We start from the raw sequence: 15,925 nt of genomic DNA, 5'->3' as shown, positions 1-15,925 counted from the left end.
CTTCCCGAGGGCCCTGCCCTGCTGTGTTTGCCAGAGCACCTACTGTAAGGCGTTCTGAAAACTCTGGGCCCACACAGTGGAGGCGTTGGCAGCAGGTAGGACAGAGGAGTGCAGGGCTCTCGCTGTGAGTGTTAACAGGGCTTGTGAGTGGGTGTGCTTCATTTAGACTTCTGCCAAGGCCTCTCCCTGGCTGCTGTCAGTGGGACCCTATTCTGTCGCGCGCCCACTCTTCCCGCCGGTAGGAACAGGCGTGCAACAACAAACAGATTCTTCTGCAGACAACCTTTATTGTACAGCACTCTGAGCAGGGGACTTCTTGAGCAGGAAACTTCTCTCTGAGCAGGTGACTCCCTACCGGGGTCTACTGTATAGGCGACCTCTCACGTGCAGTCTCCCACGTGCGATCTCTCTGCCCAGTCTCTCTCCACGTGGGATCTCTCCGCAATCTCTCTGATCGGGTCTCTCTCCACGTGGGATCTCTCTGCCATCTCTCCACGTGGTGTCTCCTGCAATCTCTCCACTATCTCCCGCAATCTCTCCACTATCTCCCACGTGGGAGAGAAATGCACTGCTTATAAATGCCTAAGAGACTTGTGTTGCTACCTGATTGGTGCATCCTCCAGTAGCTCAATCACGTGCCCCGAGATTGGGCTGTGACTTATGTGGTTGCCAAGCAACACGAGGGAAAAGGTTTTTGTAGGCTGAATAATGGGCGGGAAGCTGGCGCCATCTATTGGCGCCAATGGCTTCCTACACTATTCCACTGTTCTGTATGACTATGTGACCGAGGCCAGAGCCCCAAGCCTCAGGTCAGGCTCACCTGTTGTTCCTCTAATTCCAGCAGGCTTTGAGATGTGGCCCTCTGTCAGGGTCCAGCCTGGACACAGGATGGGAGATCTCAACTGGAAGCAGGCATGTCTGGAAGGCACATAATAAACACAGACTACCTTCCGGGTATAAACTGTCAGGCAAAATTTTAAGGCTTAAAGTTACTCTCTCCCCTTTCTCTGTGTTCTCTTTCTCCATCGCTCGCTCGCTCGCCCGCCCTCCCGCAGCTTGAGGCTGCACACTCTGCATTCTCTCGTGCACTCTGCTTTTCTCCAGCTCCCACACTCATACACATCTCTGTTCATTCCCCTTTCACTCTCACACACACTCCTCACACACACCTCACACATATCACACACACCATATGTGCTCTCCTTTCATTCTCACACACACTCTTCGTACACACCTCACATTCTCTCTCTTCTCTCTCTCTCTCTCTCTCTCTCTCTCTCTCTCTCTCTCTCACACACACACACACACACACACACACACGAGCACATATGCACACTCACATTCACTCACTAGCCTTTCTCTTGCCCCAGTCTTTTATTAATACTCCAAAAGCAGGTAGGGAAATAAGACATTGTATAATCATTGCCAAATCAGATTCAAAAGAATAACCACATCTTAATTCTTATCCAAAAGAATTGAGTTACAATTGTTCCCCAAAGTTTTAAGCTTTCCCTATTCTCAGGCCTATGGCTAAACTAATAATAATTGCAAATTTATTATACTTAAACTTTAACTTTTGACTTGTTATACTTCAGAGCTCAGAGCTCTGAGATCAGCTACTTGCATTTTCCTGTGAAGCTCTAGTGATAAATGACATGGGCAGATCTGCCAGGCGGTGGCCAGAGAGAATCAAGTTAACCCTTAACTCAGTAGTTCCTCCAGCTTTCTGTTCCTGTATATTGCACACAATGACTCTCCTAAGAATCCCAGCATTTTGACTTGGTTTTACTAGTATGTAATTTTATGCATTTTATACTTTCTTATCCAGGAACTACTCTCAAATGTTGTACAGAACGTATTTCATAACTTCAATAACTTCTTCCTTTCATGGGGTTCCATTGTTGGCTCTAAATCATTTTCTAATAACTTCTCCAAACTTTCTTTGCAAGTCCAGCATTAATGTGGAACTACCACTGTGCAATTTTTACATAGCTTCCAAGATGAGAGCACACAGCACGCACCTGGGCTATTAGGACTGTGCTGTGCTGGGCCCCTGTGCCTCAATTTCCAATTGTTTAAGAATCATTTCATCAAGGAACATCTGGTTTCACAGAATCCACGAGAGCAGAAGGAGAAAGAAATAGGAAAGTCAGATACAACAAAATAATTATGCACACCAAAGCCAACTGAAAAGCAGTCACGCACAAATGAAGTCAATACAGCTGCTGTCCAGGGCTAAGGTTAGGAGGGATGGGAACAACTATTTTCTACAAAGATCTGCCATAGGCTTTTGAGATGTCTCATCCCAGCCTACTGCTGGCAGTCTCTGTCATGGTATGCTGTCCCCAGCAGCCCTGTCACATAGCTAGGTGGAGAGGAGGCCCTGGTGTGAGAATGTTCAGATCTGTTTTTGTTGGCTGCAGGCTAGTGTGGAAGGAGTTTCTCTGTGAAGCCTGAGAGTTAGCAGCAGGCTTGCTGCCCCCCACCCTACTCCCATCCCCCCTACCCCCCCCTCCAGCATTGCCCTGTCATAGCAGGGTCAGCTGACAGTGTTCAGGGCTGCTTTGCTCAGTTGTGAAGTGTGGCTAGGGTTCCGAGCTCTCCTCCCCTCCTCTTTCCTCTCTCTGCTCCTCCCCCCCTTCCCTCCCTTCTGTGTACTTTTCTATTCTAGTCTTTCACTTTCTCTAATGTTAAGGCAATTTTATTACTAGCCCTTTCTTGTTTATCCTGGCGAGCGTCCAAATAAATGAGACAGAGACTATAAGCTTTACTTGATAAGCTTTACACCACAATATCTGAGCAGTTATTAATCTGTCCTAATCCTCTAAACTCATCTAGCTGTTTCCCAGCCAGACTCCCTCAGATCCTTGCATTTTGGTATTGGTTTGTCTCTCTGCTCTTCCTGTGCAGCCCCCTCTGTCTGTCTGTCTGTCTGTCTGTCTGTCTGTCTTTCCCGCACCCCATTGCCTCACTGGCACGAGTCCAGGTGACCCTCTGCTCTATTCAGCGATTGGCTGGTCAGTTTTATTGACAAATAAGGGAACAAATGGGGGAGCGATGTTTACACAAATTTGAGACAGGAGATTCTTAGAATAAGTACCACAAGGCCTAGTCTGGATTACAGCTAAGTATTCAAATGGGGACCATTCTCACTGAAACCCCCCACAGAGGCCCTAGCTTTGATACCTAGCACTGCAATATAATACTAATAAATAATAACAACACCGCTGCTGCCAGGAACAACACCAACATCAGGGATTGAGGATGAGGCTAACTTGGTTGATTGCCTGCTTAACATGCACTAAGGACTCAGTTCAGTCCCCAGCAATATGCCTACAATCCCAGAACCTATGACAGGAGGCAGGTGTTGGAGGTCATCCTTAACTATATATGGAGTTTTGATGCTATCCCGACACTTCAAAAAAGAAAAAGGGCCCAGAGTCAGCGTTAGTGTACCTTGCTCTATCTTCCACTGCTTGACTAACTGAGGAAGCCCGAGGGCCATTCTTACTCCTTGCTCCCCATCCTAAGGCTAGCACCTGGAGACTGTTGGTTGAATGGATGTATGTTGAACTTCTCCAATGCAATACTTGAACTGAATTTCTGTTTTCTAGATCTCAACGGAAGCAAGCAATTGAATATTACAAACAAGTAATCAAAATCAAGGAGAAGGCAGATGCTGTGGCCACCTGCAAGCTTGTCAGGAAGCATCTGAACATCAGCCTCAGCGATACCTTGTGTAAACTAGGTAATTGCTCCAGTCTGTTCGGGAGAGGCAGCTTCTCTGGATCAGCTGCATACTTTGTTGATTTTAAGAATGGATTCATGGAAGCAACTCCTTTTCTACATACTTGCTCTTTTTTAAACAAATTTTAAAATTGCATTTAGAGAGTGTGAATGTGTGTGTCACTTTGCATGTAGAGGTTAAAAGACACATCCCCTTCCACTATGTGTGTTCAGAGGATTGAATTCAGGTTGGCAGACTTGGCAGCCAGTGCATTTGCCCACTCGCTGTTTTCGTTACTGTTGTTTTGCTGCAAAGAGTCAAGGCAGCTTATAAAAGAAGGCCTCTGATTACAGGCTTGCTTACAGTTTCCTCGGGCAAGTCTATGACTGTCATGGTGGGAAGCAGAGCAGCAGACAGGTAAGCGTAGTGCTGGAACTGTAGCTGAGAGTTTACATCTGGTTCTCAAGTTGGAAGCAAAGAGAGAGAGAGAGAGAGAGAGAGAGAGAGAGAGAGAGAGAGAGAGAGAGAGACAGACAGAGAGAGAGAGAGAGAGACAGAGACAGACAGAGAGAGAGACAGAGAGAGACAGAGAGAGGAGAGAGAGAGATGGATAGGGAGAGAGAGGAGAGAGACAGAGAGAGGAGAGAGAGATAGAGAGAGATAGAGAGAGATAGAGAGATATGGATAGGGAGAGAGGGGGAGAGAGAGATGGATAGGGAGAGAGGGGGAGAGAGATGGATAGGGAGAGAGGGGAGAGAGAGAGAGGAGAGAGAGATAGAGAGAGATAGAGAGATATGGATAGGGAGAGAGGGGGAGAGAGAGATGGATCGGGAGAGAGGGGAGAGAGAGAGATGGATAGGGAGAGAGGGGAGGGAGAGAGGGGAGAGAGAGAGAGATGGATAGGGAGAGAGGGGAGAGAGAGAGAGAGAGAAAGAGAGAGAGAGAGAATGGGTTTTTGAAAAGTCAAATCCCACCCCCAGGGACACACCTGGCCTACAAGGCTACACCTCCTAATCTTACCAAGCATTCACATACACAAGCCTGTGGGAGGCAGAGTTTTTGTGACTCCTGAAATAAGTCTATACAAAACAGCTCAGAGCTGCAGTCTATTTTCAGTGTGATATGATCCAGTTTTCTTTTTTTCCACCAACTAAAGAAAGGCTTTTACCGGGGGTGAGGGAAGACACACATATAGCAGTCACACAAGGACGAAGGCACCCCCCAGCACATGGGGCGGGGCAGGGACAATGGCGACTCAGGGAGCCTCAGCTCAGCCTCTTTTTTAGGCTGGAAGTTTTTAAAGTCTCTGAAGGGTCTTCCTCTCCTACTTAGGGTTTGACCAGTTTGAAGGATGGAGGAAGTGGCCCACAACTGCTGTGTAGATGTGTTCTGATCTGGCCTTGAACTTACATAACCAGCCCATCAGTAGGGGGCCCTCTTGGTAGGAGAACAGGCCAATAAGTCCTTTTTTAAAAAGGTAACAAGCTTTGTCTCAGGTCAGGAGGGTGAGGAAAATGCCAGCCATCTTGGAACGCCACCACCATTATCACCTGGTCTTGGCTCTAATTTCTACTTTCTCAGCCCCCTCCTCCAAAGCGGGTGGGTTGGGGCACAGACTACCTGCTCCCAGCTGACACAAGGAGTGAGGAGTGCCTCAGAGGAGGGCTGGCTGACTGGCACAGATCCAGAAAGGAGATCGTGAGCCCCGTGACAGCCTGCATCCTTTGAGCCTGCCGTGGAGTGACAGGGAATCTGTGTCATACAAAATTCGAGGCTGTTAGCTGTGGTGTGATTCCTACTGGATGTTAGGAATGTGACCGGGGCAGGTTTGCACTTACGAGAGGAAGAAGATAGACAAGAAACTATCCAAAGAACTCTTAGGAGCGTTCTCATGGGTGTCAGCAAGATCCATGGCTTAGCATAAGAGCTTCATTAGCCAGTGTATTCAGAAGTTGACCCTCAGGTCTCCTTGATTGTAAGCTTGTGGGAAACATTAAGAGACTAATGTTTTAGCTGGGCTGTGGTGGCACATACCTTTAGTCAAAGCATTTTGGGGGTAGTGACAAGTGGATCTCTGGGTTTGAGGCCAGCCTGGTCTACAGAGTTCCAGGACAGCCAGGGCTATACAGAGAAACCTTGTCTTGAAAAACCAAGAGAGAGAAGAGAAAAACATTTTTGCTTGTTTGTTTTTTTGTTTTGTTTTTTGAAGCAGGGTTTTTGTTTTTTTGTTTTTTTTTGTTTGTTTTTGTTTTTTTAATGTAGCCTCTGGCTGTCCTAGAACTCACTCTGTAGACCAGGCTAGCCGCACACTCACTGCGTCTGCCTCTCAAGTGCTGGGACTGAAGGCATGCACAGTCAAGCCCGGTCTAAGAGACAAAGTTAGTAAGGAAAATTCTTTGACATTCTGATTAACATAAGTCCTGTTTGGTAAGGCAACGCTTAAGTGTATGGCTGGCTGGACTGTGTACCAGGACCTTGTACGGAAACCCTGTATGTTGAAAGGTAATGTTAAAGAAACAGTCTTATGTTGAGACCGACATCCGCTATTTTTAATAGATCAAAAGGTAACTATGCAATTAGATGCTTGCTACCAGACTTATGCATAAGGAACAAACAACAGAAAACTGTAAGAGAAGCCTGTTTGTGTAATTGTCCTATCGGCAGGGCCCAGGCACCAGCTGTGTGTCCAGTGCAGGGGACAGTAAGGACCACAGCTGAGTGGAAGCCAGACGTCACCTGTTGATGTCACCATCTGACATCAGCATCTAACCGACAACCTAAAAGAACAATATAACCGGATTTTTCTTTTTGTAGGATCGTCCAACAGTGTTCCAGGGAAGAATTCCCGGCCATCTTATATAACTACCTCAGCCCTTTCCCTTTTAAACCTTCCTATCCATTTTGTGCTTTCTTACAAAGCTTTACTTGGTACTTAACAGATTTCTTACTACCTAAAGTTAAGTATTTGCTTGTTTGTTATTCTTATCATTATTCTTGTTTGCATCTTTTATCCTCTTTTCCAATAATTTTATTTATATTTCATATGCATTTGTGTCTTATCTGCTTGCATGCCGATGTGAGTGTGGGTTACAGATATTGTGAGCTGCCCTGTGGGTGCTGGGAATTGAACCTGGGTCCTCTGGAAGAGCCACAAGTGCTCTTAACCACTGAGCCACCTCTCCAACTCCATCTACACCTTTTTCTAATAGGAAAAGACTTGGTTTCTCTTTCTCACCACCTAATTCATCAAGCAAGCTCATACACAAGGGAGGAAAGAGCTTAGCTAATTCTGATTTACCTTCTCTCTTCAGAGAAGAAAGTTTGGGGATGGGGATGTAGCATGCTAGAAGCTCCGGGTTCTATCCCCAGCTCTGTATAAACTCAGTGCACACCTGTCATCCAAGGTGTTCCTTAGAGAGTCTGAGGTCAGTTGGATCGTGTGAGGCCCTGTCTAAATATTCAAAAAGAAAAGCAATATTGGCTACTAAGGGGATTTGGATATTAATTACTTCTTATCAGACAGTTCCTTCAGTTGTACAGTTATTACTAATAATTCATTCCACAAATATTGACCGTGCCTTTTGCGTCTCAATCTCGGTTTTTATTGCTTGGAGATAGCATGGAGCAAGATAGAGAGCATCTCTGTGTGCCTTCTGCTGAGCTCACCTTAGGAGAGAAGTAAGCACACCACTGTTTACTTCAATGGTGCCCTGCTACCTGCAGACACCGTGCTGTAGTAATGTGCGGTCTGGGAAAATCCAAGTGCTCCAGGGGACTGTGCCTCCTCAGGTGATGGGGCAGGCAGCACTCTCGAGAGGGTGCCCTCTCTGGGACTGGAGCTGCAGGATGAGAAGTTGCCCGGTAAGGAAGGTCCAGGAATGGAAGGACTCTCCAGGCAGTGGCTACAGAGTATCTAAGGCTGGCAGGAACTGAGAAGGTCTCTAAGGCAGGTGTGCAGGAGCAGTGGGGGAGGGGCACAGGGAGGGTAGAAGAGAATCTGACTGGTCACATTCCTCTAGAGCCAGGGCAAGGATGTGCGATGTTACCTTCAGAGCAACTGAAAGCCAATACAGTAAGTGTTAGGAGGAGTGGTACCCCGGACATAGCCTTCACCAGGACCCACAATGAATTGTCTGAAGTTACACTTTGGGTCAGGGTTACACCCGAGTTCAAGGACCATTTCCATCACTCTGGTTTTGTTGTGTGCTTTCTTCTCAGATAGACTGAGAAATCCTAGGGCAGGGGACTTAGTGCTTGTTCTTTCTGTCCGCATGCTCAGTGTCTGAGGGTCGTGGGTAAAAACAGGTACTGGTGGGTAGCTTACAGTGTGCCTTGGGTTATTCCACTGAAAGAACGGTGCAGCTCCAAGCTAATGGTTTTCTCAAAGATTTATTTGTTTTATGTACGTGAATACAGTGTCCCTGTCTTCAGACACATAGGAATAGGGCACCGGATCCCATTACAGATGGTTGTGAGCCACCATGTGGTTGCTGGGAATTGAACTCAGGACCTCTGGAAGAGCAGTCAGTGCTCTTAGCCACTGAGCCATCTCTCCAGCCCATCCAGATGATGTTTTAAGATTTATTTATTTTTATTTTGTGTTCACTGTGTTTTGACCACATGTCTGTGTGAGCTGGAACTGGAGTTAACAGACAGTAGGGAGCTGCCATGTGGGTGCTGGGAATTGAACCCAGGTCCTCTGGAAGAGCTGTCAGTGCTCTTAGCCACCGAGCCATCTCTCCAGTCCCTAGAGTATGTTTTAGATAGCTAGTTTGAGTGTTTTGACATCTTTCTTCTTAGGTTATTGTTCTAGTAGGTCAATGGGTTGAATATAGTTTAGTCTTCAACAGGGTCTGAGAAGAGGGGGAGGTTTTGATAATTAAGATAGATTTAAGTTCTAATCACAAAGTTTTATGCATGGGACGATAACAGTAGTGTTCCTGTGTTGAACGTCTTGTCTGTAGGAAGGCAGCAGATCCTTCTTGTATCTGTGAGGCACTTGTTCCCAAGTTGAGTCTCTTTTGGTCAGTAATCCGTCATAACTCCAGTTGCGAGTGCAAACCTCAGTTGTAGATCCCAGAGATTTTGCAGTAGGAATGGCAACCATGCCTCGAGGCCTTCCTCATCTGTCTTCCAAGCTCCCTTGTCACATTGCTCCTCCTGGGTAACTGCTGTAAATTTGGCATCGAGAAAGCACTGGGAGAAAAGGATGAAGAATTGGCTTTCTTTTCCCACGGTGTACGCTGAGCACTCTGTACTGAGCAGTTTGGTTTTGAAGGAAATGACAGATGAACACAGCGCCACCTCCCTCTCCCTAGGCTTCTCTTTAAAAGGAAATGCCAACCTTCTCAGTCAAGTTCAGAAGGAAGAATTAATGGCGCCAGCAGGCGGCTCTCAGCAGGGAGAGGCAGTCTCTTCTACCCTAATTAATTTCAAAATTCTCACCTCGGCCAGAGCCCTCTGCTGACAGGAGCTGATCCTTTGATCTAAAAGTTAGTAAGTAAGCCAGACAACCCTTACTTTTAAATTTCGACTTAGGTCTAAGTGTCCTCTCTTCCCTGATAGGATATTTCTCAGCCGCCAGTGAAATGAACCAGTTTAAACCAAATTAGATTATGTTGAAGGCAGCTTTACTGGGGAGCTGGTCTCTGGTGAGGACCTAGTCCAGGAAGGTTACTAGGAGAGATGGGGGTAGGGGAGAAAGAGAGAAAGAAGAGTGTGCTCATAGAGAAGAGGAGAGAGAGAGAGATCAAAATGTCTGGATTAGAGGTAACAGCTTCTGGGGGATGGGCAGCCCAGCCCCTGGGTTGGTCAATTCAGGGTTGGGGGCAGGGAATGCCAGGTAGAGATTTAGCTAGGCTAGGAGATCCTGGAAGGTCAACAGGGGCTGAGAGATGGTATTGGGCTGCAGTTTTAGAGGATGGGCAAAAAGGTGGAAGTCAGCCAAGTCCGGGAAGAGCTGATTGGCTTACTGCTGTCTAGGTTGTACCATCTTGGGGTAGGAGTGTGTAGGCCCAGTTGAAACCCAAGTCCCTTGTTCCTGAGTCGGAAACCAAGCATTCCCCAAATCTTTAAAAGCTGCATCAGGCCTCTCTCCCCTTGTAAGAGTGGACCCTTGGGTTGGGAGTGGATAGCATCTTTCTTGAAGCACACAGCCCACACATTCTAGCATGGTTTTCTGAAGAGTGAGGGCAACTGTGGTTTAGTTTCTGTGCCAGGAACTCTGAGACTGTCCCTTGGTGTCTTTTATGGTTGTCTTGCCTGCTCATACCTAGAAACACCAAACTGTTTCAACATTTCATGGAACTGGATCTTTCTAAAGCATTTGGTCTAGTTTTCACAGATCACCAATCTCTGTTCCTTCTGTAAGCATCCAGAAATTGCCATAGGAAGACCCCAGACCCAGATAGTACGCAAAGACAAAGCGTTTATTCTGCAGAAGCATCCAGCATGCAGGGGTCAGCCATGCTCCAAAATGGTGACCCCAGACAAAGGTGTACAGACCTTCTTATAGGGAACCACAGGAACTCTCTAGAAGGATTAGGTAATCTCTAATGTGATTGACAGGCTTACCTCATTTGTGACATTAGAATAATTTTGATTGGCTACTATGTTAGTTCTTCTATATTTAGAGAGTGGGTTAGGTAATCTAAAATTTCATTGGTGTGTGGGTGCTGGGGAGATCACAAAGGTTGATTTCTGATTGGCCTGTGCCAGGTAATTAGGGGTCTGTGTTCCTATGTCATGAACATTTAACTATAAGGTGAGATAGGGCTGCCCAGCACAGACGCCCCATTCTGCCCATCCTGGGATAAGATAGTTCCCCATTTTTGTGATTATCTCCAGGCTGTTCTTTGGGAGGGGATTTCATGACCATGTTTTGGATTTATGGTCTGTTCCTAGAGCTGACTTATGGCCTAGGTTATGGGAATTATGGTCTGTTTGTGGAGCTGGGGCCATATGTGGAAGGAAAAAGAGATATCCAGTCATAAGGAAATCTAATCTCCTCACACGGGGCACCAATGTTGTTGAAAGATGACATCCCGGGTTTCGGCACCAATGCTAGGAAAAGGATGAAGAGAGTGGGGGGGGGGATATGACCCATGGAGGTATGGCAAGAACTGGGGGCAAGGGAGATGCCTCTGGGGGCCCATGTTGGGAATCCCTTCCTCCTGAAGGACCAGCCACACAACAGTATAGTACGGAATAGAGTTTATTCAAGTCATGGGAGAGTTAAGAGGGTAGTAGAGGCAGAGAGAGAGAGAGAGAGAGAGAGAGAGAGAGAGAGAGAGAGAGAGAGAGAAGAGTAGAGGAGAAGAAGCCAGCCATGATCACGTGTAGAGAGAGGGGGAAAGGGAAGGGGAAAAGGTGGGGTAAAGGGGAGAGAGGCGAGAGGCAAGAGTGCAAGAGCAAGGCAAGAGAGAGAGGAGGGGGCAAGCAGCCCCTTTTATAGTGTCAGGTCACTGGGGCGGAGCATGCCTGGCTATTGCCAGATAACTGAGGCAAGGGGTATACCTGGCTGTTGCTAGGTAACTGAGGGGTGGAGTTTACAGAATCCCAACAATGTGACCTTCTTTTTGAAGGCAGGCCCAGTCCTTAAATGGGGACAAATGGGCTTTCTGTCATTTTTTTTCAATTCCAAGACTTATCTGTTATTTTGTACTTAATCAAGTTACTTCATTAGAATAACGAGCCTGGTTGACTTTGGATCATGCCAGCACCTGGCTGTCTGGGAACAGAAGTGTGCCTGTGGAGAGAGCTGTAAGCTGCAGGAAGTGTGCCTGTGGAGAGAGCTGTTGGCTGCAGGCACTAGTGTGTCCTGGGTGATGGGAAGCAGGTTGTGCAGAGGAAGTGAAAAACCCTGGTAAGGGTCTCCTTACAGATGCACCACACACAGGTCCCTCCCTAGTAATATTACTTTAAATTATTTATTTATTTGATTATCTGTGTGAGTGGGTGTGTGAAATCATGACTTTGTGGGTGTCAGAGGTCAGTTCTCTCCCTCCACCATGTTGGTCTTGGGGGTCAGATTTGAATCATCAAGCTTGGTGGCATGTATCTTTATCCCCTGAGCCACCTCTCCAGCTGGATGACAGTTATTTTGAATCTTCTAAGGAATAAGCAAAAGATGAAGAACTGTGTCCTCTCTCCTCTCTTTAGATTTATTTATCGTATGTGTGTGAGTACACTCGCTGTCTTCAGACACACTAGAAGAGGGCTTCGGATCCCATTACAGATGGTTGTGAGCCACCATGTGGTTGCTGGGAATTGAACTCAGAACCTCTGGTAGAGCAACCAGTGCTCTTAACCACTGAGCCATCTCTCTCCAGCCCCCATGGTTACAGTTACGTCTGGAATTGTGGGGACTGAGAACCCCAGCTGCACTGTTTTCTGGGCTTATGGGCATTTCTACCTCAGTTGTCTCTTTGCCCAGAAGGGGATGATACTGTCTACCCATAGGATTATTACAGTGATGTCAGGACACTAAACAACCAACAGAAACAAGCAAGTAGGTGTTTGGCTCCTTTCCCATCAGGAACACAAGTTGGCTAAGGGAGAAGGCCCAGAAATTCCTCAGTAATTCACTTTCACTGGCCGGTTGTCTTCCCGAGGACTGACCAGATTAAGCCAGCTGGTACCAGATCCAGGGTGAGGGCTGCAGCCAGACCAGGGCAAAGCCGCCTGATCCTGAAAGCTTACCTGCTGACGGACAGAAGAAAGGATCAGGTTGTATGAAAGGACACACCAAGGTCAAAGACATAGCTATGGATCTGCTTGGGGTCACAGGGGAAGGGACTTGGAAGAAGGGCCATGCATCCATGGAAACTGTTCCAGTAAAATTTAGTAGCACCTCTAAGAGCTTCCAGGAGAACAGCGTCACTCTGCAGGGTCTGGAGATGGGTGGGCAGAGATTCTCTTCCAGAGGGTTCTGCCTTAGCAGCTATATGATGATCTGTTTCTCCATTTTCCCTTTTAAGGGCGGTTAAAGCCCCTGGAACTCAGCCATCACAACCGAGCAACCGAGATGGTCATGCTAGGGCAGCTGGAAACATGACAGGGCATCATGGAAGGGTTCCACACCAAGGACAGATGGCTAGGCAGACAACCTCCCCAAACTCCCCTTTAGACATCTAGAAAAGGCTGCAGGCAGTACCGACTCGCGCGATAGGCCTGCGGGGAGAAGGAATGGAAGTAGGAGTCAACGATGCTCATCACAGTCCAGTGAGGGACCTAGTCGGCTGTTGGGCAGGCTGGGTGGTTCTGCCATGGGCTAGACCATCTCTGAGAAATATGCAGAGTACATGTCACTGAACCTTCTTTAAATGCACTGGAAACCATGGCTCTGCTTATAGAGACACAGGGAAGGGAGAACATTTTCATGTTTGAGCCACAGGTATATGTGTACTGTGAAAGAGACCAAATGGGAAAGACAGATGAGGCCGGTGTCGCTCTTACTGGCTTAGCAAACGGTTGGTAACTACAGTCTGGTTGTTATAACCTGGTTGTTATTAGCACAGGCACTTGGTTGTATATCCATGCCCATAGTCCTCACGTCCTTAGCCGTCTGTCTATCTCAGGGCTCAGGGTCCTGCTGGCTCCAGTCTTGCAGTGCATTTGTAACGAAGACAATCAGCCCTTAAGTCAGCAGTTCTAGCTGGGTGGCGGTGGTGCACGCCTTTAATCCCAGCACTCAGGAGGCAGAGACAGGTGGATCTCTGTGAGTTTGACACCAGTCTGGTCTACAGAGCAAGTTCCAGGACAATCAGGAGAAACCCTGTCTCATCCCCCTTCCCCCTCAAAATAAGAAACCTCAGCAGTTCTGAAAATAGCCAAAATGGATAAATGAACACCACCTTAAAACCAGATTTGAAAAGAATCTGTTTTGACCTTTAACATCCTTCAGAGAATTAATATTGACAATAGTACCTGACAACAAAGGTTTTTTTTCCTTCTTTTGGTTTGGGAAAAATTTAAACCTATAAGCCTATTAAGTTTTCAGAATAGTATAATGAACAACTGTAGCATTCATCAGCTTTGAACACTTTGCTGCATTTGTATTCTTTACATACATACACACACACACACGCACACACACACTCACACACACACATTCACTCATGCATGCACACACTCAGGCACACGCTTTTCTGTATCATTGAAAGCTGGTTGCAGATATGACAGCCGTGTCTCTGTCTCTGTCCAAGCATGTCTTCAAGGTACAGAGACAGCGCAAAACCACAACACCAAAATCAAGTTAGGAAACTGACTAGGATGTAAGTGGATTATTGGTCGAACGGCTAACAATCAATTATCCCCACATACCCTATTCCTGTAGTGTAGGAGTAATATCAGTTATAGCTTCCTGGGCTTCAATCCCAGAACATCCTACTCAGTGTGTGTGTGTGTGTGTATGTGTGTGTGTGTGTGTGTTGTTTAGAATGGAATGTGTGACCTGTCACGTGCTGGGCAGGCATCCTATGACTGAGCTGCTCTCCAGACTCTACTGAGGGCTCAGGTTGTACTTGGCTCTTTTAGCTTACAACACCGACCCCTCCCATCCTTCCCCGCTTCTCGTCTTCCTTTTTTGGTGTCACTTCCTCATCTCATAGCATCAACATCTTCTTTTCTGAAGAGTGTACAGTCAGCTTCTGTCCCTTCTCAGGCCTAGCATCCTTCATTTGTTTCTGACCGTTTCTTCATGCACAATGAAGGTGAAATGTCTCTGGCGGGGTATTATGACAGATGGTGCTGGGATGCCCACCTTATACATCTCTGACATGTATAAGGTTAGTAATTAAAAACCATCCTCATGCTTGCTTTCTTTTCCCATCTCTCCAGCAGGCCAGCTGTTGGCGGGTGACTTCTGCCATCACGCCACAATGGAGGCAGTCAGCTATTTGTATAGGTCACTTGATTTAAGGGCCGCTCACCTGGGGCCTTCCCATGCTTCCATCGAAGGAATACTACAGTGAGTTTCTTTTGCATGTCTCAAAAAGAAGTTGACTCTCTGATTATTTGTGTTAGTATACAGCCATTTGACAGGTTTTGATCTTTTGCAGCCTTCTAAGGGAAATCCAGAGGTCCTGGGGCAGGAGATCTTGGCCTCAAGGCATGAACCAGCTATACCCTGAAAGTTCTAGGTATGGCGTTTCATTATGGGAGAACTTGCCTAAATTAAACTTCCACAGTGCTCAGAGTTCTGACACAGTCAACACTGCCATGTGTATGAGCATACATAGGTTTCAGAGGGCTAAAAGCACAGAGCCTTCTCTGCTTTCAGATATACAAAAATATGTGCCCGGCAGAGGAAAGAAGACCTTGGCTCCAATTTTATGCATGTCTACCAAGGAAAAGTTTCAACAACAGAAGGCTTCAAATTCACTAAGACGAAATAGTCCAAGAAAGCAACCTCCAAAGAGAAAGGCAGTCTGTCCCTTTAAGTCGTTCTCTCTCATTGACAAGAGCAGCTTGGTGAGACTCTCAAGACAGAGAGTTTCTTCTGCTGATTTGGGGAGCGGAAAGGGCACGATGGCTGCGATTTACCATCAGCCCTTGCGAGCACCTCTTAGTGCAGAGAACCCCTGGAAATCCATATCCGAACTCGTGTCAGAGAAATGGCTCTTTCATACTCCACAGTACTGCTTCACTCCTCAGAAGCCCGCCTTCCCCAGAAGATCTCAGATCGAAGCAAAATTGAAGACATCAGATGACCCTGACAAAAAATAAATGCTGGGCTGTTTTGTACTTTTCTCATTTTTCTTAGAAGGTGTATGTGCGTGTGGTACATGTGTGCATATATGTGTTTGTGTATAGGCCAGAAGTTGATACCAGTGTCCTTCTCACGCTTTCCCCTTACTTTTTGAGGCAAGGTTTCACTGAACCTGGAGTAGCCTGGGTAGTCAGTGAGCACCTGGGGTCTTCCTGTCTCCGAGTTCTTTGTGCTGAGGCCGTAGGAATGGGCTGCCACACGGCATTCTTATAGCAGGGCTGGCGTATGCATGCCATCTCTCTAGCACCTATTTTGGATTCTTATAATCAGATAATTTAACTCTACAGGAGCGGTCCCTTTCCAGGTCTGGGGATTCAGTTTTCTTAGTCCCTCATAATGTTGTATCTGATTTCAGTTAAAAAAAAAATAGGTTTTAAGCGATCCACAATTTTATGGTAAAGTACAACGATCTTGACTCCACAGAGTTC

General features: G+C 46.7%; 1 protein-coding gene across 1 annotated transcript in view; it reads left to right on the top strand.

Annotated features, from left to right (window-relative positions):
• The window catches only part of LOC308434942 (tetratricopeptide repeat protein 41), a gene marked incomplete at both ends in the record, with an annotated part of 55,200 nt that extends 39,746 nt beyond the window's left edge, over positions 1-15,454 (top strand). The window contains 3 exons of the mRNA XM_080935387.1: positions 3,615-3,748; positions 14,567-14,696; positions 14,788-15,454. Coding sequence (XP_080791513.1) covers positions 3,615-3,748; positions 14,567-14,696; positions 14,788-15,454 — 931 coding nt within the window. The remainder of the gene's footprint in view (positions 1-3,614; positions 3,749-14,566; positions 14,697-14,787) is intronic.
• Positions 15,455-15,925: the final 471 nt, after the last annotated feature.

The sequence above is a fragment of the Micromys minutus genome (genome assembly GCF_963924665.1).
Source record: "Micromys minutus genome assembly, chromosome: 22".
Taxonomy (NCBI): domain Eukaryota; kingdom Metazoa; phylum Chordata; class Mammalia; order Rodentia; family Muridae; genus Micromys; species Micromys minutus.
Note: the sequence above shows the minus strand (reverse complement) of the source record. Positions and strands in the feature narration are given on the sequence as shown.